The sequence below is a fragment of the Corythoichthys intestinalis genome, chromosome 10 (genome assembly GCF_030265065.1).
Source record: "Corythoichthys intestinalis isolate RoL2023-P3 chromosome 10, ASM3026506v1, whole genome shotgun sequence".
NCBI classification, from domain to species: Eukaryota; Metazoa; Chordata; class Actinopteri; order Syngnathiformes; family Syngnathidae; genus Corythoichthys; species Corythoichthys intestinalis.
Window position 1 is genome coordinate 27189965 of NC_080404.1, and position 27928 is coordinate 27217892.

At 37.4% G+C, this 27928-nt stretch overlaps 1 protein-coding gene across 1 annotated transcript; it reads left to right on the forward strand.

Moving 5' to 3' along the window:
- The first annotated feature begins 993 nt into the window (after positions 1-993).
- Positions 994-27928, forward strand: perp (p53 apoptosis effector related to pmp22). The gene is made up of 3 exons (XM_057848644.1): positions 994-1377; positions 15562-15702; positions 25273-27928. Exons 1-3 carry the CDS (start codon positions 1173-1175, stop codon positions 25482-25484), a joined length of 558 nt encoding a protein of 185 aa, XP_057704627.1. The 5' UTR covers positions 994-1172; the 3' UTR covers positions 25485-27928.

Genomic DNA, 27928 nt, shown 5'->3' on the forward strand with positions numbered 1-27928 from the left:
TTATTAAAACAAAAACATGAAGAGGGGTTTTAATATAAAATTTCTATAACTTGTACTAACAGTTATCTTTTAAGAACTACAAGTCTTTCTATCCATGGATCGCTTTAACAGAATGTTAATAATGGTAATGCCATCTTGTTGATTTATTGTAATAATAAAGAAATACAGTACTTATGTACCGTATGTTGAATGGATATATCCATCTTGTGTCTTATCTTTCCATTCCAACAATAATTTACAGAAAAATATAGCATATTTTATAGACGGTTTGAATTGTCGATTAATTGCGATTCATTACGATTAATTAATTTTTAAGCTGTAATTAACTCAATTAAAATTTTTAATCGTTTGACACCCCTACTCAAAATATGATTCTAATTCACGTAATAATGCTATTTCAGCCTATTTTAACCTGCCGTAGGCACTTTATTAAGGTTTCAGTTACTGTGATCAAAATATTTTTCTTCCATTATGCTTGGTTTTAACTGGATTGGTAAAAAAAAAAAATCCTGTTTTGTGTGTGTGTCACCCTGTATATATGAGGGAGACAAAAACATGGATTACTTTTTGTGATCTAGCCTTTTTTTTATGTTTTGACGATTTAATTAGTTGTTGTTTTTTTTATCCAACGATTTTCCGTCGTATTTTATTCATTCATATTTATTCAATCAAATTAGAGTCAACGCAAGTAATGTGCCAACAGGAGGCAGCATTGAGCCACGCATGTTTTCCTATAGGGCTTTGGCTGCCATCATGCGGTGAAACCGCGTCAACCCTACATTTCATTTCAAATGTAGTTCCAGTAGCTTCAGTTTTCGTTGCTTGGAACAGGTGTTCACTACCTGGACGTCGAGTCCCGTGATGACCATGAACACTAGGGATCGATTATTCAGACTGACAGCCAAGTGTAAAACTGAAACATGATCCCTTCCTTCTACTGAACTGAACTGGGTTGGGCTTCATTTTAAAGGCAGACAAGTCCAACCCTGCACTTCCCAAACCAGGTTGACGGCTGCATTGCACACTCGGGTGGGGCTTTTATCCTCGCTCCCTCCCTCTTCTCTCTACCAAAGACACTGAAAAAACCCAGCCACTACCGCACACCAGCACAAGGAGACAACCCATACAGTGCTACCTTGCTTGCTCCCTTGACTCGACCGAAAAAACTCGCCATGTTCCGCTGCGGGATCGCCTATCCACGCTGCAGGTGGATCGTGCCCCTGCTGCTGCTATTCGCCATCATCTTCGACATCATCGCCATCGCCGCCACGTCTGGCTGGGTGACGGACGAGGAGGGCAAGACGCACTACGCCAGCATGTGGGAGCAATACCACGGACGAAACGACCAGTGGGAGGGCAAGTCCCTCATGGAGTTCCGTAAGTATCACGAAACTACGCACTCAATAAGTACGCGAACGGGGAAATACCGCGGGGAGTTATTATGCATGCGAACTACGCTGGAAAATGTAACACCTTATTATAACCCACCAAAGATTGAGGGTGGGGGGAGGGAGGCCTAAACTTTGGAGTCCAATAGTCTGAACCTTCCACTTCCTTTCCTTCTCCCTTATCATATCCGGCCTTCGAACACAGACAAGAAACTACAACTGGAATATTCCAATGTAACGACTTCTCCAAGTATTTATGAAGGATTTATGTGACAGTGTAGGTATACCAAGGGTATAGGTTTGCATAGGGACAGTTGGGACATAACATTACCAACTTCTCAGGATACTCAAATTGTCCCCACCAACTTTTAAGCAAGCTTATTTGCATTATAATATAATGACTTCAGTTATATAGGGTATTTAGATCGTCTTCCCATATGTTGTAGGAATAGAATTGACCCTACCATTATTAAGTGAATTATTTTCATTGTGTTCAGACATGCATTTACCCCTTTTCACATGTTGAAAGTGCCGGTCCATGTTTTACCCCTTAAACGCACGTTTGATTGGCTGGTGACTTGACACATACACACACACACACAGCTCTGACACAGACAACATGTCGTCGACAACGTGCCGCCTCCTTTGTCCTCTTCGAAGAGGAGAGATATTAGATTTTCTTTCCGGCCAGCAGCAGCCACTATAAATAATGTAAAAAGACGTCAATGTTGTGGAAGTGGGGAACACACCACTAATTTTGCTACAGAAAGTCCGACCTGCATCAGAGTTAGCATAACATTAAACTGCGTGAACTTTGTAACCTGCAGAACTCGAGTAGGAAGCTGCTTAGAGAGACATGTCTTAAATAAATTACTAAACAATAAGGGTGTAACGGTACATGTATTTATATTGAACCGTTTCGGTACTTGGTGCTCGTTTCGGAACGGAGGCGTACCGAACGAGTTTCTGACGTAATGTAACCCTTACTTATCGATGCTGTGAGTCGATCGGGTTATAGTTTCTTTGTGTAGATTATATTTACTCCGTCTTCTTACTATAATGAGGACCAACACGGTAGGACAGTAAGAAACGTTAAGGGCGCAACAACGTGGCCGCCGCAAGAACGCAGTGAAACACGGCAGGTTAAGTCAATCAGCCAATGCACACCAGTCGCAGTGCGGCCGCGTGTTAAACGCGTCCCAGAAGCGGCTCGACGCGATCCTGCGTCAATACTACTAGCTAGCAGACCGGGCAGACCGGAAGTCACTCGTGTAAAAATACGGTGGAGCCGGTCCATTTTCAAACTAATATGCAATCGTAACCCACTTTTTGAGTCCATCAGATCTCTTGAGTGGTAGATCGGGGCACAGTTGACTTGTCTTTGTTGATTTACAGTTGTCTTCTCTGCTATAATAATAACCAACACGGCCCCGTGTTCAATACAAAACCCTCCTACCACAACAAAACAAGTAGGAACTAATATTCACATAGGAACTAAAGTTATACAACATAAAATATACAATATAAATGAATACAAATCACATTTGTAAAATACAAACACATAATAAAATAAATAATAGCCCATTTAAATAAAATAAATTGAAAAGAGCTAAAACACCTGTAATTAAATAATAAAAATAACACACAGATCCTGCTTACACAATTAAATTTATCAATTTCTGTGTGGTGTTTTAACTTGAGAAAATCCACCAATAAAGCTTTTGAAAACCGTTCATAAGAAAAAAAAATTCATTGAGGCATTTCATTTGTAAAATACATGTTAAGATCTTTGTCATTGGGACTGCTTTTCTCTTTAGCACAGGACTTCTTTTTTCTTCTTTCTTTCAGAAAGAAAGCTGACCAATACGCGGGGTCTGAAAGGCAAATTGTTGTTGGGTTATTATCTTTAAATACCCGCTACTTTTTGAGCAGAATTCTAGCTTCTTATAGGCTACTGTTCCTATTGTCGAAAGCACAAAAGTGTGTAATAAACAACTAGCACATTTATATTTTGCATTTTGTTTTCTTACTGTACCGAAAATGAACCGAACCGTGACTTCAAAACCGAGGTACGTACCGAACCGAGATTTTTGTGTACCGTTACACCCCTACTAAACAATAAATTACTCCAGATCCGTAACACTTCCTGTATGTGGATTCTACTGTTAGTTTGGCTGTGCTTGTGGACAAAAGCAGTGGTGTTTTACCTTAAAATATAGGCAAATTTTTATTTATTTTTGTTATTCCCTGAGTAAAAAGATTTGTCAGTTATGTTTATTTATTTAGACAGACAATGTTGTCTGGTCTTCAGAAAAATGTTTTTTTTTTCAATCCTGGATAGTTTAAAGATTATTAACAAGTTTGAATTTATTGTGTGTTAATATAATTTATGTTCAAATAATGCAATTTAAATGTGCGATTTATTTGCTACATTTATTCTAGAAGTTTTCAAAAATCTTTCTTTAGTAGTATTTGAAAACAGGTTTGAATCAAACGGTGTATCACCCGAACCAATACTTATGAACGTTAGTACGAGTCACTACAGATTTATTTTGCGTTGATCATTTAGCCTATCAATTAATTAGGTTCAAATTCATGAGAAATTAAGCCCTGACACCATTCCCCCAATCTGTTTGGTCTTATTAATGTCCCGTCCCCAGCAAAAAGTGTACATGCTGTCATATCATCCCTACCAATGTTGATACCCAACCTACGCCCTTGAGGTATACAGTTTGTGTCAAAAATGTTGCAGTTAGTCACAATAGCAATATACTGTACAGTATTTGAAACCTAATCAACAAACTAGGAGATTTTGTAATCAATTTGAGCTACACAGTTAACTCTACTGAAAGATCCTGCGTGTAATGTATGTTCAATGTGGAGAAAAGTAAGCAAGAATTCTTGCATTAGAACATAACACACCTGCTCTTAATACTCTGAACATCTGACAGTGCCTGGATATCCTAAGATTAGGCCAGCCTATTCAATCACGGGGCATCTTGAAAGCGCAGTAAACATTTACCGGTACTATTTGACGAGTCAGTATTACTCGAAAGTGCGAATTTGAACCTCTTTCCCAGTTTTTATTTGGTACCGATAGACCATGGAAAATCGGAAATATGATTGTTTTAATTTAATGGTAGGAAATATTTTTTTATCCACTACATGGCACTCATGCTCTTTTAACGTGACTGTAATGTTTTGTTCCTAATTTTCTAGTCAGAATTTGATGCTTTTTGTGCATTGTTTTGGCCTAATATGGTCGTGTAAAATGTTATAGTACAGTTTAATAATAACAGTTCATATAGATGACGTGCTGAGAAAAACATATAGCATTGTTCAAAAAAATATAAGACAGTATAAGCAGTTACTCAAAAAATTACTCATTACTTGAGTAATCTTTCTCAACTCTCCTCTTTTTGGCTCTGATTGGAATTAGGCATGTGCCGATAACTGGTTTCAAGGTATACCGTGGTATGAAAACGTCACGGTTTCAAAACCGCAAAAATTTTCCGTCATACCGTCCCTAAGTTATTAGCTATTTTTCATGTACCACAAATGCGAGGAGAAATCCCTCGCTTGAAGCTGCAAGGCTCAACCCTCCCTCACTGGTTGTTACTCAGTGTCAGTGAGTCAGCTGTGCTACACGATGGCTGGAGGAGGTGAAACTCCTGAACTTTTAACCCCCCATCGAAGAAAAGGAAGTCGTTGGTATGGGAATATTTCGGCTACAGAAAAGTTACAGACGGCTGTGGCTTAGAGGAGGACGGCCAACCCACAAGTAAAACATGTTTGCAGAGGGTGGCTGCCGAGGACACTATAGCTCCAATATGATTTTGCATTGAACAAAATGAAAGGTTAGTAAACACTATAATGAAAGTTTCCCACCAGCTACGAGAGTTACTTCCAGCGTGTTTAGTGTGTCTAGCGGTGGTAAAACGTGTTTTTTCTCCCTGGCAACTATCTCTATTGAGAAAGAGAGTGTGTGTATAATGTAAACATGATACGAGTCATACACATGTGTAGAGTTGAAACGAATACTCGAGCAACTCAAGTAACTCGAGTTTAAAAACTGATCCGAGTAGATTTATTCACCTCGAGGAATCGTTTAATTTTGCCAGCTCTAAGCATCACGTTTTGCCCGGGCTACTTTTAATGAGGGACAACGCGCTGACGTCACGTGCGTAGAGGAAGAAGAGGAGGTGCTGCAGCCTATCCCAGCTAACTACGGGCAGTAGGCAGGGGACACCTTGAATAAAAAACTTTAAAAACATACTGCAGCCGACAGCTGCTACAAACTACGCCGACGTTGCTAAAAACTACGCCCGCATGATGCTAGTGTGGTAGCAGGTAGTGTCCGATGCGTCTCATAGATATCGCATTCATTTAGAAATAGATGCGAAATGATAGACTCGACCGCGTGTGGGCGGCGTTAGTAAACAGCCGCCATCTTTAAGCAGTAGACTTCTCGGCGCTAATAAATATAACATTACTGTCACTCGCTCTTACATACAGGCTTTTATTTAATCTGTAAAAACACAGCGCTGTAGAGTGATGATGGTGTAAAATTAAAACGTAAAAAAGCTAACTGTCAGTTTTAGCTCAGTAGTCAATGCTGAATAAAACACCAAGTAGCACTGGTCCCTAATGTGCTCCAATACAGCAGGTATCATACATTTATTTTCAACACTGCAAAAACTCAAAATCCTATCAGTACTTACAATTTAGACTAACTAAAACTTAACTAGAACTTCAAAATAGCTTGACACAAATGGAAAGTGTAATTGAAACACGTGGGAAAAACACCTAGGTTTTAAGTGATGTGTGTTATCAAGCGTGATTACGTTTTTAGGTAAGAAATGTTTTTTTTTTTTTGTTTGTTTGTTTGTTTGTTTTTTTAATATATATATATATATATATATATATATATATATATATATATATACACATATATATATATATATATATGGAAAAACCCATTGGCAGTGTATCAAATACTTGTTCTCCCCACTGTATATAAGATCTAGAAGTTTTTTGAGTGAAAGCAGTGATTTTTTTTGTCACATCTGAGATCTGTTTTTCAACAATTAACATCGAAAATAAAGACATTGATTGACTGAAAATGGTTCAATATTGGATTAAATGTCTTTTTTTTCTCATGTATATTTATAATTGCTCTTTACCTAAAAAAAAAAAAATTTTTTTTTTAAGTTTTATCCGATTACTCAATAGAATTTTCAGTCGATTACTCGATTGCTGAAATATTCGATAGCTGCAGCCCTACACATGTGCTTTTTATGGAAAATAATTCAATTATTTTTGTTCTGATGGTCATAATGTTGAGCTGTGGATGTGGGTTAAGGCTCATTTAAAGGACTGCGTTCATTTTAATTTTATTTTGAATTTTCTTTGTTTTTTGTTATTTGTTCTTATTTATTTTAACTTAACATTATACTTATATTCCAATTTGCTATTATTTTTTGAAAAATAAAAATCCTGTTCAATGGAAAAAAGTTAAAAGATATCTCCAAATAACACATTTTAGAGCTGTATTTGCAATACCGTGATATTTTTGCTTAAGGTTATTATACCGTCAGGATCTCATAACAGCACATTCCTAATTAGAATGATGGTAAAGCTCAGACCTCATCCAAGGCTACCGTCTAGAATTTTAAGGGCCAGGATGCAGAATAGTAATCATTCATACATGATCCAATGAAATTGTTGAATGTGTACTTCCACTTACTATAAGTGAATATTGTGTTGTTGGTGGATGCATAGTCATTGTCAAATAACACAAAAGTGAGTGACCATGTAACAGAATTAGAATGGTTAAGTTGTAATGTTCCATACATTTCTTAGAAATAGAAAAAAATGCCCCTGGGTCAATTTAATGCATTTTTAATCATTAATATCAACAAATTCTAGTAAACAAGGTTTGTTACTTTTCGTTGTACTTGCAAATAAGGGCAATGGGCCATTGTCATTGTGTGTTGATTGCACTAAAAAAGCCATGCTTTATGCGCATTATTATTATTATTATTCTCTTTTTTTTTTTTTTTTTTTAATTTAGTCCATTTGATAAGCAACATAACAGAAAAAACAATTTTGTATTACCGTAAGTGCATTTAGTGTGTTAAAAAAAAAACAGGATGTACTTCAGTTAACTTGCTACTTTCTGCTATTGTTCTGCTGCTTGCAGCTTTTTTTTTTTTTTTTTTTTTTTTTTGGAAGAAATGGTTTATGATAAGGAATTATTGATGTTTTTAGAGTTGCTTTAGTTTCATTTGACAACAAAATGAAGAGAAGATTTAGACAGCTTCATTATCTTATGACAATAACATTTGGAGAAACGTTGGACTGTAGCATGTTTTTTAAGTGACTGGACTCCTCACCAAGTTAAACTTGAGTGTAACCCATTAGTTGACGAAAAATACACAATTGTGTTGGTTAGGGAGCAATTTAACAGTGAACACAAAGCATCAGTTTGGAACTGTAGAAAAATGGACAAAGCAGCAACGAGTGGCTGTATTTTCAGGTATTTTTAAATTTACGTAACTAATTCAGTGAGATGTTTGACTCCTTGATGGATTCCACATTTTTTATATCCTTAGTGGTCTCCTCAAAGAATGTTCCCTAGACTTCCCCTTTCATTGTTCCACTGCTCTGCACTCATCACCATGAAAACTCCACCGTTTAACAGAAGACACTATTGTCCGGTATTTCCCGGAGCAGCTACGGTGTAGTCGTTCAGCTGTGAAGATTCCTCCCGACTTCTCAGTGAAGCGCAGAGATGAATGCGCTGGGCACAATTCTCTTCCTGTCGAGTTATTTCCACCATGTCTTTGTTTACATTAAAGACAAAAAACTCGTGCAATGAATCATGCAAAATCACAACTTCATGACCATAAAGTATCAAATTAATAGTAGGGCTGCAATTAACGATTATTTTAATAGTCGATTAATTGTGCAATTAATTAAATGATTAATCGGATTAATGTAATTTTTTTTTCAAATACCTTCTTAATTTACCTTGAAGCTGTTTTAGGCATGTAACAATGAAGACAAAATGAATAACTTTCCTTCAAAAATAATATTTTACTACAGCATCCTGACTTAACTGTAGTCTACAACTGTATCGATTATCAAATTTGTTGGTAACTAAATTATTAATCGATTTTTATCGATTAGTTGTTGCAACCTCATTAAGAAGCTAGTTTAGACCGTAAAATGTAAAATTGGCAAAAATGTGAATTGTTGTTGCCAATGTGAAAGCAGATTTTTGTTCATGTCCTACTTTGATTTAACAAAAATATAATGAAGAAATCTGATATTTACAACTGAGAAGTTACACAGTATGTATGTTATAATTTCAAGAATTAAGACAAGTTTAAGGTGAAGAAGGTCCTGAACGATTAACTGGTTATCAAAATAGTTGTCAATTAATTTGCTAATCGATTAGTTGTCTATTATTCGATTGTTGCACCTCTAATTAATTGCATTAAAGATTACATGCATACAAATACAGTCAATAAACCTAAGTAGGGCTGCAGCTATCAAATATTTTAGTAGTCGATTAATCGATGGACTAGTTACCGTAATTTCCCGAATGTAAGGCGCACCCGTGTATAATGCGCACCCCAAATTTACTTGTAAAATCTAGGGGAAATTATTGTGCCCGTTTATAACTCGCACCCTAATTTTAGCACCAATAAATAGAAGAATACAAGAAAACAGAGCTTGTGTACGGATACAGAAATGTCATTTTACGGACTGGTGAAACACAGCACAAGCATAGCATATTGGTAGTTCAAAACATTACCATAAACTGACAATATGCACGGTAATAATATGATTTGACAACTTCTCCAACTTACCAGAATCGAGGAGAAAACAAAACAGATGTGACTTTTCTTTTAAAGGCTGCTGTATAACTTGCTCGTTTCATCATGATGAATAAATATTTCTTCCATGGATTGATACGGTAAAATTAAAGTGAGAACGTAAGTCGGAAATCCGAGAGAGCTCGTCGCTGTCGACACAACAGTAACAATAGGAACTATTGTTATTTGGGTTTGAGTTTCCCAAGGGACAAATATAGTTGACAGACACACACAGGAAGTCTGTGTTGTTATGTTTGTTATGGTCCGAGTTGCGGAGCTGCAATAAACATTGACTCAAATGAGTTCAAGAAACTAAATTCTGTGCTTTATGAAGAGTGAAAAAAGCTGAATTTAACACAGACAAAATCATTCGGCCGATCAGAGTGAAGTATTACTGAAACAAAATGGTGATGTCACATACCGTAATGGTCGGCAACGGATCGCCGCATACGTTCCCTCAACACAACGTGGCCGTGTCATAAAAAAAAAATAAAAAATCGAATTTTTTCTATATATATATATATATATATATATATATATATATATATATATATTTTACATGTATATTTCTGTCTCCATCCATGTACCCGTTTATAATGCGCACCATGATTTTACAAGCTGATTTGGGGGGGAAAAGTGCGCGTTATATTCCGGAAATTACGGTAGTTCGAATAATCGAGTAATCGATAAGGAAGATGAAAAATTAAAGCACCTCAGCTGAGCCGCAAACGTTTTTATTTATTTATTTTTTTTTTTATGAGGATCTATGTACAACAAAAGAACATTTGGCTAACTTGCATAGAAAAAATCCGCTAGCTTAAATATTATAAAATGCTAAAGTTTTTTTTTACAATGGTCATAACAAATGGTTCAGTCACATATTCCCACAAAAATGGCTAAATATAGCTATAAACTAAATAGGGAGCAGTTGGATTGTCATGTGAACAGAGGCAGACCAGAGGGCAGTGTATCCACCCTAATCAATAAAACTAAATGCAAACACTTTCAAAATAAACCATTACAACGCCACTTTTATTTAAATGAATATTCGAACCAACAAAATTTAATTCGATATTTTTTTTCTAATCGAATACTCGAGTTAATCGATTAATCGTTGCAGCACTAAACCTAAGCAAATTCACCTGAATCCTTATGCTTTTAACTAGTTAATCTGTTGCTTAGATCCGCCATCTTTAATCATAAAGCCACAACCCGTAGTCCTTTTTGTTTGTAAAATGAACCAAAAAAACTGCTAAACAGTTTTAATCCCATTTCGCAATGCCCTCATCTGTTTAGTTTCATTGCTGTGGCAGCCTGGGTTTTAGTTGGTTTTCCCAGAAATTCAAGCTATTTTATCGGAGAAATGGGTCATACGTGTTGTGTACAGAACAATGGTTAACACGTGTTTTCTAGGAAATTGCTCCAACACGAACACTGCCGATATAAGCCTCATTTTATTTCGTTCCGACCAAGCAGTGAGCTGAGTGGATTGAACATAGAGAGTAGGCCAGGCGGTGGGAATACTGTTGTTTTGATCAAAACATTTTAGTGCTGCAACGATTGATCGATTAACTCGAGTAATCGATTAAAAAAAAAAAATAAAAAAAAATGTAATTCAATTTTGCTGCTTCGAGTATTCGTTTGATTAAAGTGGCGTTGTAATGGTTTATTTTGAAAGTGTTTGCATTTAGTTTTATTGATATGGGTGGATACACTGCCCTCTGGTCTGCCTCATTTCACATGGGTGAATCCAGCTGCTCCCTGTTAAGCCCAACTTAAACTAAGTTTTTGTTTGCGCTAATGTAATTTAGTTTATAGCTGTTTTTTTGTGGGAATATGTGTCTAAACCATTTGTTAAGAGCATTGTGAAAAGAAAAAAAAACATTAGAATTTTACAGCATTTAAGCTAGCGGACTTTTGCTATGTAAGTTAGCCAGTTGTTCTTTTGTTGTACATAAATCCTCATTTATTTATTTTTTATACTGTTTGAAGCTGAGCTCAAGTATTTTAATTTTTCATGTTCCTTATCTGATTACGCAATTATTCGAACTGACTAGTTCATCGATTAATCGACTGCTAAAATAATCGATAGCTGCAGCCCTAAAACATTTCACTGAAGACTGCTTTGACTGAGTGACAAATGACGTACTTCCAATAAAAAGTTGTTACCGAACAAATAACTAGTTTTTCAATCGCGGTTCCTCGATCATGTTCCCCTTGACTTACTTGCTCCTCTTAACCACTTTCAATTTCATATTGCGACTGGTTGCCCAATAAAGTCAGTGAGTCTCGACTGCTTTTTTCCATTTAGTCATACGCACTCTGCCGAAACCTTTCCTTTTAATGCGTCATCGGATTCTAGTACTACACAGAGGCAAACAGTCACAAAAAATATTGTTCTTGCACTTCAACAACAAGAGTGTTGCATTGCATTGCATTTCAGTAGTTACGGATCTGTGTGAGTCTTGATAATTGATTTTTGAATCTTTGACAAGATTCAATAATTTAATTAGTCTGGGGGGAAAATGTGATAAGGGGACTTTAAAATTCTTAGTATGGAGAAAGATTGGAGATTGGATGGAGTGAGAGAGAGAGAGAGAGAGAGAGAGAGAGAGAGAGAGAGAGAGAGAGAGAGAGAGAGAGAGAGAGAGAAACAAACGTCTTGTCCTTGTTTGATGCATTTTTGCAGACTGTCCACCAAATAGGATTATTGAGTGATGTGGGAACAACCAGTCTAACACGTCAGAGGAGGGGTGAATTTGTTGTGTGTGCGTGTTTGTGATACGCTTCGGGGCAAGGTAGCCAGGCACTAGTAAAACACACATACAGGTATGAATAATTGAAGGTGTTGCCTGCCCCATGCAGTAAAGAAACTGGTTGGAACTCAAGGCTTGGCTTCAGTGTTTAGTGCAGTCAAAGCAATTTGCTTCCACATTGAAAAGCCACATTTAACTAACATTATGAACTATTTTTTTAAACAAGGAACCTATTTACATTTTTTTTTTTTTTTTTTTTAATAAGTGACTAAAGAGCTTTAAATTACATGTATTCATTCCATACACAATGAGCGACGATCAGATTGGAATGCTGTTAGGGTTGGGAAGGGCAGGCACCTACTTATTAGATGATAAAATACATTCAAATATGCATTAAAAAGGTTTTGCGTTGGCAAAACATTGGTAAATTTATATTTGGAAGGCTGTCAGTCAAGCGAAAGCAGAATTGAGAAACCTCACAAAACTTGTTTTTGAGCTTTATTAGAAATGAGTTATATTTTTTCCTTTTAATTGTCCCTATTACAAAATGTTTGAAAATTGTAATACAGTGGTACCGCTACATGCGAAGTTAATTCATTCAAGGAACGAGTGTTTGTAAGTCGAAATGGTCGTATGTCGTACAGGATTTTTCCCATAACAATACATTATAATTCCATTTATTCGTTCCACAGCCCGAAAACCTACACTACATCCTTAATAAATACTGCTGGTACTATTACAAATGCCAATTGCACATAGCAAAACACATGAATTATAGATAAAAATCGGAATAATACTAAACTATTATAATTTCTTTCTCTTTTAATGTTTTGTTGAGAACAACGTCAACTGCGGCTGACAGTAGGCATCTTGTGTTGCACAAGTTCTAAAATAAATGATTAAAAACCTGACGAAGCTGGCAATTTTTTGGGCGATATTACCACAGTAATAATTGTCACCTTAACTTGTAAAAACTGACGAACTGAGGTCGGAGGAGGACCGTGGAGATTGTAGCCATTCTATGTTCGTATTGTCGAGCCAGTTCACGGATGCGCACCCCACGCTCATTTTATTCTATCATTTCCTTCTTCATTTCAATGGTAAGCGTCACATTTTTCCTTGTTTCACCACCTGCATTAACCTTCTTGAAACCTGTGTTGATTTCTCTCATAAGAAAATCCGCCATGGCAAGTCAAATTTCATGTTGGATGTTGAAAAGATCGTATGTCGAAGAGATCATATGTCGAGGTACCACTGTATTTTTGAAATAGATTATTTTAAATACATTACAGTATGTACATACCTGTGATAATAATGTATTAGGGGCCTACTTTTATTATTTTCCTATCATTTGTGTATTTGCTTTTTTAACAAAATAATTGTAAATATATAAACATACTGTGCGTATTTTGTTGTATCATAATTTTTTTGGAAAGATTTACGTTGATAAAATAGTTATTTTTCTTTCCATTTTACTTTTTGTTGTTAAAAAAAAAAAAAAAAAGCGCTATCTGTGTGCAATTAAAAAAAACCTGAATGTATACATTTCATTTGGTGGAAAAGAAACAATTGTAAAAACACCACATAAAAGACAAACATTGTTTTAATGAAAATAAATTAGCATATTGTCATCTCCATAAAACGTTTTTTGTATTCGGTACACTTTAAAAATATATACAGTGGGGAGAACAAGTTTTTGATACACTGCCGATTTTGCTGGTTTTCCCACTTGCAAGCCATGTAGAGGTCTGTAATTTGTATCATAAGTTCTCTTCAACTGTGAGGGACGGAATCTAATACAAAAATCCAGAAAATAACATTGTATAATTTTTAAATAATAAATTTGTATTTAACTGCATGAAATAAGTACTTGATACATTACCAACTAGTAAATATTTCGGCTCTTAGTTCTTTTTTAAGAACCCCTCCTGTTCTCCACTCATTACTGGAAGTAACTGCACCTGTTTGAACTTGTTACCTGTATAAAAGACACCTGTTCACATGCTCAAACAAACAAACTCCAACCTCTCCACAATGGCCAAGACCAAAGAGCTGTGTAAGGACATCAGGGATAAAATAATAGACCTGCACAAGGCTGGGATGGGCTACAGGAAAATGAGCAAGCAGCTTGGTGAGAAGGTAACAACTGTTGGAGCGATTATTAGAAAATGGAAGAAGTTCAAGTTGACGGTCAATCTGCCTCGTTCTGGGGCTCCATGCAAGATCTCACCTCGTGGGGGATCACTGATCATGAGGAAGGTAAGGGATCAGCCCAGAACTACACGGCAGGACCTGGTCAATGACCTGAAGAGAGCTGGAACCACAGTCTCGAAGAAAACCATCGGAAACACATTACGCCGTCATGGATTAAAATCCTACGGCGCACGCAAGGTCCCGCTGCTGAAGCCAGTGCATGTCCAGACACCTCTGAAGTTTGCCACTGACCATCTGGATGATCCAGCGCATGTGACCTCGGGGAACATACTTTTGTTGCCGTACTAGAATAAAGTAAAATTGCACATCCACTCAGTGGATGGCAGTGGCACTCTCATTTTCAGATTGTGCGCAGTATTTTTGAACCAAACAAGAGCACACAGCAAAGTGCACTGGAGATATGAAGAGCTAAGACGAGGAAATATGACGAGGCGTATGTGGCGTTTGGCTTCACTTTTGATACAGTGGGATAAGAGGAAAGACCAGTATGTTTATTGTTTACTGTGTCTAAAAATGTTGGCAGCGGGACAGCATGAAGCCAAATCAATTAAGACCTCACTTAAAAACATTAGACCCCAATCACACTGATAGGCCGCTTGATTTTTTTCAGCTAAAATGTGCCAAATATTGCTAACAAATGTCCCGCTTTTTGAGTGTTACATCAGTAAACCAGCAAGCACTGTTAGCATCATATAAGGTGGCATTCCAAGCTGCTCAGTGCAAAAATAACCTCACACCATAGCAAAGCACCTGATACCGCATGATGCCAAAATAAAAATTCCCTTTGTCCAGTGACTCAACATGTTTTGGGTCAAATTGTTTGCCCTATTGTACTCTTGAGTTATTGTTGCTAATCAATGTGAATTTATTATTTTTTGTTGATTTTATTAAATTAGATTTTTCAGTATCAAGTGGTCAAAAAAATGTACCTTAAGTGTTCTTTGGATGTGACTTTTTTTTTAATTCAGGCAAAGATGCGTTTTAAGTGTTTTCCGTTACAAACAAAAATGTTAAAGAATAACTTTATTGTAAGTTGATCTATATTACTTTTTTTATGTGAATAATGACAATACTATGTAGAGGTGTACCGTACTAATAATAATTGTATTGATTTTTTTACTTTTAGACAATTTTATATAGGTATAGCCTATTTACAATGGCGGTATAGAGGTGGGGGGGGGTCGAAACGTTTGCGTCTTCCTGCGGGGGGGCTTGGGGGGGGCGTAACAGAAAATAATTGAGAATCACTGATTCAGTGAAACATGGAAATGTCCGTTTTTTTCCCTATTAAGTCTGTGTTTGTGTTTGTTGCCCATGCAGCGTGGGCGCAAGCAGTGGCGGCCCTTATGATCCTCGGCCTCCTTATCCTCATCGGCGCCTTCATCCTTTCCTGCGTAGCTCTATGCTGCACACTCAATGTCACACTGCTGCCGGTCATTGGAATCATGCTCATTGTTGTCGGTAAGAAACAGACATACACACGCACACACACTTGAAGAGGATTATAAGAAAATGAATAACAGAATCGTTTTTCTCACAATATCACAGTTCATCAGTCACATCCCTGCTGTATTGCAAATTTTTAGACTGCCCAGTGGGAGGTCTCAAGTTCTCGCTCACTTTGTTCTTGTTGTTCTTCTTGCGGAGGACATTAAAATTGTAACATCTTATGTTATATTCTGAAATTGTGGACAATTTTTTTAGGTAGATATTTTTACTTGGACTTGGATTTTAACATTTCGGCCAGATACTGTATCTCAAAAACTATAGCCAGTTAACACTTTTGACCTAATTTTTCTTTTTTAATAATCCAAATTTAGTCAAATCTCACTGCTTTTATCCAGTAAGCATTTTGCTTGTAGAAAAGTGTTTTTGTTTTTATATTGAGATCAATTTGTACTTGTTTAAACAGATCATATAATGATTAGTAGGGTTGGGCATTGTTTGAAATTGAACGATTCCGATTCCACGTTTCGATTCCGGTTCCGAACGATTCTCGATTCCGATTCCTTTAAGAGGCAGGGTCCAACAAAAAAAAAAAAAAAAAAAGAGGCAAGGTCAAAAAAATAGTTATAGTTTAAAAAAGTATTAGTTTATATTAATGTCTTAACTTTTTGATGATTCTTTAAATTATATGAATTTAAAATTATTATTTATTATTATTATTACTGTATTATTTATTATTTTATTATTATTTATTATGTATTATTAATACAATTAATATGAAATTAATGAATTGTATGAACTTCTCACAGGGCTATTTTTAACTTGTATATAAATATTAGTCTTTGAACTTGAATGTAATGACGTTTCTTTCCACAGAAGTGAACTTTTACAAAGATGTTTATTTTTCAAAAGCTCTCGGAGAAAACATTTACACATATTCTTTGGCCATACATGTACCTTAGCTGGGAGCTACGACGAAGCATTTATATAAATTCTTCTATTGATTCTAATTTGAAGATCTTCTAATACTGTTGATTTTAACGGAGGGGTCTACTGCTTTAAGTTGGCGGCTGTTTACTAACGCCGGCGAGTCTGTCATTTCACATCTAGTTCTTTATACATGTGATATCGACCGTAGCCTGAACAATAATAATAATTATTATTCTTGTACTACTCCATCCATCCATCCATCCATCCATCATCTACTGCTTAATCCAGGGTCGGGTCGCGGGGACAGCAGAAGACAGACGTAATTTATTGTTTTACTTACCTGGTTCTGATGGCACAGCGTATCAAATACACAGCACTCAGCTATGCACTTGGCACTCACACTTGTATTCCATGAAGCCGGAGGTGTTTAATCTAGGGCTGTCAAAATTATCGCGTTAACGGGCGGTAATTAATTTTTTAAATTAATCACGTTAAAATATTTGACGCAATTAACGCACATGCCCCGCTCAGATTAAAATGACAGCAGTGTCATGGCCACTTGTTACTTGTGTTTTTTGTCTCCCTCTGCTGGCGCTTTGGTGCGACTGATTTTATGGGTTAAGCACCATGAGAATTGTGTAATTATTGACATCAACAATGGTGAGCTACTAGTTTATTTTTTGATTGAAAATTTTACAAATTTTATTAAAACGAAAACATTAAGAGGGGTTTTAATATAAAATTTCTATAACTTGTACCAACATTTATCTTTTAAGAACTAAAAGTCTATCCATGGATCGCTTTAACAGAATGTTAATGTTAATGCCATCTTGTTGATTTATTGTTATAATAAACAAATACAGTACTTATGTACAGTATGTTGTATGTATGGAATGTATATATCCGTCTCATGTCTTATCTTTCCATTCCAACAATAATTTACAGAAAAATATGGCGTATTTTATAGATGGTTTGAATTGCAATTAATTACGAATTATTAGTTTTTAAGCTGTGATTAACTCGATTAAAAATTTTAATCGCTTGACAGCCCTAGTTTAATCATATTGGTCGTGCAGTCACCTTTGCATGATGTAGTTGTGTTGCAAATTTTGCACTGAGCTGACTGGTCTTTTTTTTTTTGTAAAGTTGGGCCAAATTTTTAAACGCCGCCGCACTATGTCCATGGTTGTAATCAAGCTGCAATGCACAAACACACGCTTCTTGTGGCTTCTTCTTCGTGGTTTTCGGCAGCAATATTTTTTCCTCTCGGCACTCAGGACATCGAAACATGGAATCCAAATTTTAAAATTCAAACTGTTCCGGGAGCATCGGAGTGTTAGAACCGGGTCCTGTCGATGCTCGATGCCCAACCTAATGATTAGCTGATTTTTGTATGTTACAGTGTCTTTATAATTGTAGCACAACTGTCGTTCTATTTGGCTGCATTAAAATTACCATATTGGTCCGAATATAAGACTGTTTTTTGCATTGAAATAAGACTGAAAAAGAGGTCATTTTATATTCGCGGTCTAGGTATTATACCCATTCACGACGCTAGATGGTGCCAGATATCATTGAAGCGATGTTCTGTCATGGCAGATCTCAGCTACTCTCAAGTTTAACCAGTTTGCATTATTTTATTGCAATGTTTTTCCCTATTCAGATTTGTTTCAAAACTACAGTTACAGTTAGACTTCACTTTGATGGTTAATGCAGTTATTGCAATTTTGTTGTTTAATCACAATAGATTGGTTTATTTACATTTCAAAAACCAGAAGCCATTCATTTACGAATGTGATTGCACTTTAGTTTACATATTTAAATGTTCAGATGTTAAGATTTGAATGAGGCAAAATAACATGCTTTTTCTCTCAAATATATTGTTACAATCATTTGTTTCAGATGTACTGTAATTATTTTCTGTATAAAAATTAATTTGGTGTTGAAAAAGTCTTTTTTCAAACTTGAGTCTTGAAAAAGAGGGGGTTGTCTTATATTTGGGCCAATACGGTAATAACATTTTACTAAAACAAAAAGGTGAAGAAAAAAATAACGCATGTTATAGTATCTAAAACCTCTAAACCCGCTTTTGAGTGTATGTACCGTATTTTTCGGACTACAAGTCGCACCTGAGTATAAGTAAAATGCCCAACAAAGAGAAAAAAAACATATAAGTCGCACCGGAGTATAAGTCGCTTTTTTGGTGGATAAAATCCAACACATAGAACAGATATGTCACCTTGAAAGGCAAGTTGATATAAAAATACAATAGAGAACAACATGTTGAATAAATGTACAGTGTACAGTGCATGAACAACGAAATGCGAATATACTGTCCTCACCAGGACGCTACGGCTCGGTCCTGGCTATACAGCGAAATCCCAAAGGACGATGCTGGACGTCTGTATAATTTGCTGAATCAATTTGGTCCTCAATACCAAACATGTTCGCATCAACGTAAATAAATGATAATTACGTAGGTTGTTTTACAGCAATGACATAAACGATTAGCATGCGTTCACTAGCATTAGCAGATCGTTCAAACACTCACACAACTGGCTCCAAGTGTCCAATCGGATGGAACACAAACAACAACAACAGAAAAGATGATACACACAGGCGTTGCCTCTGTAGAGATATTTTAAAAGGATAAACAATGAACGTAGGTTCGCAGCCGTGTTTCTCTCGCTAACTCACCCACTCACTCAGAGCTACAGTACGTAGCTGTCAGTCTTCTTCTGGCGTGTGAGCGCTCTTCACGTAAACAAGTGCGAGTGCGCCCCCACGTGGGCATGAAATCGCCACAAACTAAAAGCATGCATTTCAATATAAAAAAAGTCAATAATACAATTGAACACACATTGCCAAACGCAGAATGCGAACGTGGCCATAGCTATTAAGAGTTATTCAGATAACTATAGCATAAAGAACATGCTAACAAGTTTACCAAACCATCAGTGTCACACCAAAACTCCAAAATAACATGTGAAACTATATCATAATGTGTTAATATTTTCACACATAAGTCGCTCCTGAGTATAAGTCGCACCCCCAGCCAAAGTATGAAAAAAAAAAAAAACGCGATTTATAGTCCGAAAAATACGGTAATCTAAACTTAAACACAAAATGATCAGCATACTAAGAAAACATTGCAATTTATATATTCAGGGCTTGTAAGGCAGCACGTTTTTGGGGAGGAAGTAACAGTTAGAGATGGAGTTGTTCGCTTTTAGTGCAGGTCCCCACAGAAACGGCACTCTCAACTGTAAAGAGTACCCCTTTTGACACGTTTCCACGCTGTGTGCCGTTGCTGAGGTGACCGGGAGCATTGTGTTCAGGGAGAGCAACGGCTTTGTTCTGTAAACTGCTTGGGTTCCTTACATGGATGTGAGAAATATTGACACATTTAGTGTTCAAGTTTGGGCTTTGCTGTAGGAGTGGTGTGCAGCAAAAGGTCACACAGAGGAGTGAAAGAACAGTGCAGTAAATGTTGAGTCTTTCTGTAACGTGGTGGGAGGGATCCAGTCCCAAAGAAAAAGGGCTGAACAACATGATGATGTATGACAGGGAGAAAAAAAGAGTGAGAGTGGGGGAAGGATAGCTTAGCTTCATGGTAGGGTGTGTCGTTATTAGTGGAATGTTGTCTACGATTTTTACCTTGTTAGGGCCACGTGTACTTGGTGTATTGAGTTGGAGTGTATTAGTTCGCTTCACTAAGGGAATAAATTATACTTACAGTGACATTATATACTTTATATAACAATAACACGCATCTTTAATGATTTCTTTTCAAGAAAGTGCTACACTATAAATTTGTTTTCGTTTTATTAAGTAGCATACGTTTTAAAAGAGGGTATCATGAATAAATTTTCTTCTGTGAACGTGAGCAAATATTAAAAATCAAGTTTAATAATATGCAACTGCTTCCATTTTTTTCTTTTTAGGAAAGTGCAAAACCAAAAGTGCCATTTTATATCAGATGTAATGAAAACTATTTAGGAGGAAAATGCAACCCTAAAAATGTTTTTTTTTTTTTTTTAACATCAGGTATAGGTGAAATTTATTATTTCATAACAGATGGGATAGGCTTTAGCACACCCGCGACCCAAATGAAGATAAGCGGGGTAGAAATTGGAAAGTGCAATATTAATCTATATTGCTATTGAAGGAAAAAGATTCCTGGTAATTTTTTATTTACATCATTTAGCTAAAGACCGAAAATGTTCTATCTACAAACTCAACGCACAGTTGCCTCTTAGCTAGTAAGGAATATAGATTACAGTGATCCCTCACTACTAAGCGCTTCAAACTTCACCCCCTCAGTCCTTCGCGGATTTTTTTTTTTTTAATTAAAAAATAAATAAATAATTACAGATGAGCTGTCCGATCTGATCATGTAGTCTCCCTCTCCCTCCTGCCGATTGACAGACGTTAAGGTTTGATCTTGCCATAGCTGCTTGGAAGCCGAAACTTCAAAGTGCTGCATGCGTCAATCATTGTTTAGCTTGTTAAACAGTTGCTGTGGCGGCTCATTTTGTGTAATTGAGCAGATTTGAGTGGACTCACTCAATGAAGCATTTAATAAAGACAAGCATTTTTCTGCTTTATTTCTTGTTTAAAAATAATTCGGTGGCATAGTAACATGTTTAAAACTTATCATAATTATTACATTTAGAGTGCTTAAAAAGAATTGTTAATTCAATTCAATTTTATTTGTATATCACAACAAGGTTGCCTCAGAGGGCTTTGCATAGTCAATATGATACACAGTCAGATACAGTCGATGAATTAGATGAGTTCATGTCCTGGGCATCCCCCATCCTTAGACCCCCCATGGCGGCAAGGAAAAACTCCCAAAACCCAGTGGGAAAAGAGAAACCTTGGGGAGAACCACAGTCATGAGAGATCCACTCCCAGGATGGACAGGGTATAGATAAGGGGTGTCCAAACTTTTTGCAAAGGGGGCCAGATTTGGTGTGGTAAAAATGTGGGGGGCCAACCTTGGCTGACGTGACGTCCTTTACGTAGAACAATATATTTAAGCTAATTTTAGCAAGCCATTCTGTGTCACATTTGCTTCATTATTTTTTTTTTAATTAATAATTTCAACAATCTCGCAACTAACCTTTGTGGCGTTCTCTTTCGACTCTCGGGCTCTTGAGACATACTGCTGCTGTGAAATTAAACCAGCTTGAAGTTGCTTCAATTTCTTGCCGCGTATCTTCCCTGTAATCTTGTCGTACATGTCAGCGTGTCTTGTTTGGTAATACCACCTCTCAATTAACTCTTTAAAAACAGCGACTGTCTCTTTGCAAATGAGGCAGACACAGATGTTGCGTCTTCTAGTGAAGAAATAGTCTAATTTCCACCTATCCTTGAAGCGTCGGCCTTCGCAGTCAACTTTCTTTTTTTTTTGTTGATTGTCGCCATTTTAGAAAATTGGAAGTAAAGGGTCACACGGGGTATTGCTGCTTAGAGTGCTGGGCCTTTTGTTGGGTAAATGAGGAGCAGCATTTATTGTGTAAGCTACTTCATATTAGAGCAGGGCGGTAAACCGAAAATTTACCGTTACCGAAATTCTTCACGATGACCGACGTAATTTTGACCATGTCGGTAAATTCGGTAATTTAATAAAAGAAGAAAATATAGTCTTTTCATCCCGCTTTGACTCTGTGTTGTTCGACTATGTTCATTCCCCTTTAAGAAAGCAGACAGTGTGCTTACGTTTAGAGTCACATGGTTTTCAGGAAGCCATCAAACAGAAGCCCGGTAGGCTAACGCTAGCTGCTAACGCTAGCGGCTAACGCTACAAGTAAACGGGATGAAGTCGGGCTTAAGTTAGCTTCGCCAAACTTTCACCCGGCATTAAGTAAACTCTTGACGGGTTCCAGATAGGGATGGAAAAACCGAGGCTTTCTGAAACAATGAACCACTTTTAAGACAATTGCCCTAAATTGAATCACTGTTTGACACACTGCAAGAGCCCCATCTACTGGATAAACAGTGCACGTTTCTTTTTAAAAGTAAAGTTGACAAATTGCCTCAGCATTACATATCTTCAATAGAATTAAGTGGATGTCGTCTATTTCAACCAGGAGATCGTGTCGTCATTAAGTGGGATTTACACAAAGTTGACCTTTTTAAGCCTGTGTCATTGCTTTTGTCTGTGAAGATGTGTTCAAAGCAGTATTTGTAATACACGACAGTGCTAGTCTTGTAAGTGGCTCGTCCTAGATGACGGGGAGTAACTATGTATTGTTTATTTTTTGTAAAAATTACAGTACAGTAAGCACAGTGCTTGGGAACAGGAATATTATTTATTGCATACTCTAAGGATTATCAAAATCATAAGATGTTAATAATTGAGCCGAATAAAAGAAAGGAAAGGTTTGTGAAACATTTTATTTTTTAATTAAGTATAATTTCTGGGGGGCGGGTGGATGTGTCGTATTCTAAATATCTAAACGTATGCCACTATCTAGTGTATAACAATGCGGAATGAATTTAATGAAATTCAAATGATGATATTTTTCAAGTCATACAAGCTGTTATAAATGTTCACACAAGAATTCTTATTGTTTACAAGATTTTTTTAAATACTTAATGTTTAGACTGCATGTGCAATTATTAAATTGAAAGCTGGTAAATAAATTTAACGAGAAACTGTTAATTTGTATTCCATGCATTGATTCAAATTTTCAAATTATGTAACAGTTTGCTTGGGCGAATTTATCGTCATTTATCGTTATCGAGGTAAATCTGCTCAATTTATCGTGATACGTACTTAAGGCCATATCGCCCAGCCCTACTTCATATGCTGGTAGCAGTACTGTTGACCAATTTATTATGTCTGTGTGCGGGCCAGATGTTATTGATTTTATGACAGAGGCTGGGGGCCTGATGAAATTTGACCAAGGGCCGCATTTGGCCCCCGGGCCGGACTTTGGACATGGCTGGTATAGATGCACCAATTTATATACATAAAAGTGATTTTTTTTTTTTTTTTTTATTATTATACTTTGGGGAAAAAAGTTATAAAACCTGGCTTATATTTATTTTGTTCTAATGCTAAATCTGAAGAAATACATTGAACAAAAAAAAATCAAATGGGCTGGGCGGCGTGCTACTTTGCGGTTTTTCACTTCTCGTGACGGGTGCTGGTCCCCATTAACCGCGAAAAACAAGGGATCACTTTATTAGTCATAGTTTTGAGAAAGAAAAAAAAAAACACGCTCATCTTTCATTTTGTCCAAGTCTGAATGAACCCTTTAAGTACCCCTAAATATCCCCTAAATCTCTATTTATTTACACATAACTAACTGAGAGATGACGCTGTTGTGGCCGCGACAGCCGGGGTAAACTTTTCCCTCATCGCCGCCTGTCTCTGCTCGGCGAGCAGCACGGACTCAACAGCATCGTTCGCTGCACTGGTGGTCCCGGTCGTTCTGCTCGGTCGTCCTGGGCGTGCTCCCGGTTGTTCTGCTCGGTCGTCCACCGCCTGGCATCCTGGGCATCCATTCGGGCGTCTTCCGCCGGCGCCCCGGCCGTTTGTTCCGTTGAATCAGAAACGGCCCTCCAGTGGCCAGTTTTATTACTTTAAAATGGATTTTCAGCGTTGTGCTTTGGAGCTAAGTTGAATCAGAACCCAGAGATGTCTCTTGTGAAAAAAAAACGTAAAGCACGTACATATACGTCTTTGAGACACTGAAACAAAAATAGAACGTATTTATACGTTTTTGGGAGCAAATGAGTTAATAAAATAAAGTAAAAAAATGGCGACAAAATGGCGGACCAGACACTGTTACGTGGCTAAAAACAAAAATAAACGACTGGAGACAAAATGGCGGACGAGACTCCGGCGTCGTAAAGTCGAAATCACGTAAGTCAGGTGCGTCGTGACCCGGGTACTACCTGTATTCTCACATTAAAATGTAGAAATTGCTAAGCATGAAACCTTTAGCAAAAGTGTGATGCTCTAAATAATATTTTTACAAACTACTAAAATGTTATGTTGTGTACACTCATGAATTTTATTTAAATGACGGGTACAAACGAAAAAAAACAATCCTTCCACCCACTTGGTGCTTTTACCGAACCACATCATTTATTTTGGGGTTGATGGGTAGTGGTGAGTTATTATGATGTTTCCATTGAAGCAGCTGCTTTGCTTACTACTGTATGTGACTCACAAATTCGTTAGTGATTCACTTAGCTGTTCTGGAAGGAAATGAAAAAAAAGGAAAATAGAGTGAACTTCTCTCCTGCTATTTTTTAACTCAAAACTTCCTTCGTTGATAATTTTTCAGAAAGTGTTTTATCTAAAGTGTTTTATCAGAAATCCGTCACTCACGGCTGCCACACCTTTTTCTCGAGAAGACGTAAAAGGTGGCCCCTGAATGCACTTGGGATTGGTTCATAGTGACTCATCGATGAGTTGCTGATGTCTAGCGTTTTGGTACACAAGTATCTCGCGCTGGTGTGAAAGTATTTTCTTCACACTTTTGTTAGCACTGCTGACATTATGCTTTGCCCAACACAAAATATAACACTAAAATTGGAAAAATTGTTTTTTCCCACACTGTACTTGGCTAGTATCACAAAATAGCTGACCGGGGAAAAAAATACTAAAATGACTGTTCCATTTTCTGTGTGCAGTGGTGCTCCAGATTATTGCCCTGATCATCTACCCGGTCAAGTTCAACGAGGAGATCTTTGAGGGTCACTACTACTATACGTGGGCGTACGGCTTTGGCTGGGGCGCCACACTGCTGTGCATTGGCTGCGCCGTACTCTTCTGCTGCTTGCCGCGCTATGAGGACGAGCTCACTGGCCTGGCCAAGACAAAGTACATCTACACATCCGCCTAAACACCCCTGTCACTCTGACCAGTACTACCAGCATCATGTCCTTCTCCATCTTGGAACATTTTTACACTTTCGCCCCAATTCAAGATGAAGGTCACATGGACATCGTCACTAGTAACCATTTTTATTCTTTAGCGCCTATAAATTCAAAACCATCACCAAAGTGCCTTCAGATCATTGACTGTCTTGGAGCAAATGATCTAGAGAGATTGTATAACACATTTGATCTGGATCATTTTGATCTAGAGCGCTCGGCTCTGGACCATTTGTTCCAGACCAATTTATCAAGCCCACTATGCAATTTTACCAACAAACAAATGAAAAAGAAAAAATCCTTTCATTTTTACACATCATTGGCCATTAATTCAGAATGAATGATCCGGACAGATTTTCCCAGAGCGAGCAATTAAAAGCGATCGGTCCGGATACTTCATTATGGAGTGTTCGGGAGCAATTGTTCCTGGGCAAGTAATTTTGCCCTCTTTCTGAAGCGATGTATGCATATTTTTTCCCAAAACGAATGATCATTTATTTCAAAGTGTTTAAAGACCAAATGTGAAGTAATTTCATAACATGCCAAATAGGGTCACAATTAAAGTAATTAAACATTGTCCAACAAATAAAGCATGAAAAAATAATTTATATGTTGTATTTTTGACAAAATAATCTCGTTTCCGAAGTTCGAGCCTGAAAGGGGACGAACCCGGAAGTGATATGTCACACCGAGAACAGCGATGACAGCGCTCCATAGGGCCGCCATACAAAGCCCTTCAAACAATGATTCAAACAGCGATATAAGTGATACATCGAGCGCAAAGGAGGAGATCCAAGTTTTTGAAGAGTTTGAGGAAGAAGAGGAGCTTGGAATTTTATGTTGGACCTAACATGTATTAGCCAGACGCTAATCAGGATGCAAACTATGTGCCTAGACTACTTGACATGGAATGGAGACAAGACCCACCCATCGAGATTACAAGATTGGTAAAATATAGGCTGTTATTATTTTCATGATTTGAAGATAATAATAATAATACATTTTATAAGATGCAGGCGTTTGCACATAATTTTATGTTTTTGTCGATCTGATGACATTGTTTAAAAAAAATAATATCAGAATTCATGTTCATTTTGGCAGATCCGGCAGCTCTCGTGCATATAAAATAATAATATAAAAACGTTGGGGGGAAAAAAGGAGATGAGTCGTTGATGGCTATCTCCACTTTATTGTGGCAACAACAAGAAAACAAAATAATAGCGGACTGCCGCCACATTCGACCGCAAAGTTTTGCTTCTCGTTGATCTCCTCGCCTCCTACTACTCCAGCGTCTCTTAAACGGATCGTGCATAGTGTCTTGTTATGAGCTTTTTGTTGACAAAGGTATCGAGCACACGACGTGCTGACAACTTTGTTTGTTTATTAACACATGGAGCTAACAGTACGAACACAGCTTGGGGCTCTCGGCAGGCTGTGCGGAGCGATAGATAGAGCCTGTAGAAGTGGTGTCTAATGGCGTGAGGAAATGTAGTTTTTTCACACAAGCGAACAGATTACAAAGCACCACTTGTGTTGTACCGAGACTACATTTCCCATGATTCACTGCGTGACCTGCGCCGCATGCTGATTCGCTGCGAGATTGACTCAATGGCTACGCTAAACCAACACGCTAGTTGTCAACTGTCACCTGTCAGCGGCTCTCGTAAAACACAAACTATAAGGCTATCATGCGATCACCGTGAAAGAAACGCCGAACCGGCCAAAAGCAATGCAAAGCTTGAAGCATGAAGGTGGAAATACATAACACAAATACAAATAAATGTGCACAAACTCATCGACGTGACTGAATTACCGCGACGCGACCCGCTTATATGCACATCCACACCCGTTTCCCGATTGACAGTGGATTAACCCTTTCGGACAAGATCGTAGATGACGCACAATTTAAACACGCTTAACCTAGCGAACGCAACAACAACTATGATCGGGGATTGCCACGAGTTAGCTTTCGGCTAACGTCGCTAGCTTCTACTGTTCATTCCACAACAGTTGGCAGCTCTGCTTTGACAAAATCATCAGTCATCTATCCAAAAATCACACTTACTTTTTGGCAAATCCTTGATCACAAACAGACCGGTTGAGGAAGCAGGCATCTTCGAAGTCTTTGTAGCAGAGAACACGACTCGATGATGGCGTGAAATTCATTCGCTTAGTGCAAACAAAAGATGTCCATTTACGTGCCCTGCTATCCTTCAGCCACTCATACAACTTTTCTTTAGATTGAGAACAATACATCGCCAAACACCGCCGTGGCATCTTACCGAGAAGCAATGCAACAATACTGTGTGTATGGCGGACTTCCCCTGCAGTTCTCGGTGTGACGTAATTTCCGAAGATGGCCGAAGAAAAGCATTTTCTTTGTCAAGGGCGTTTCTATGGGTTAAACAAAGAA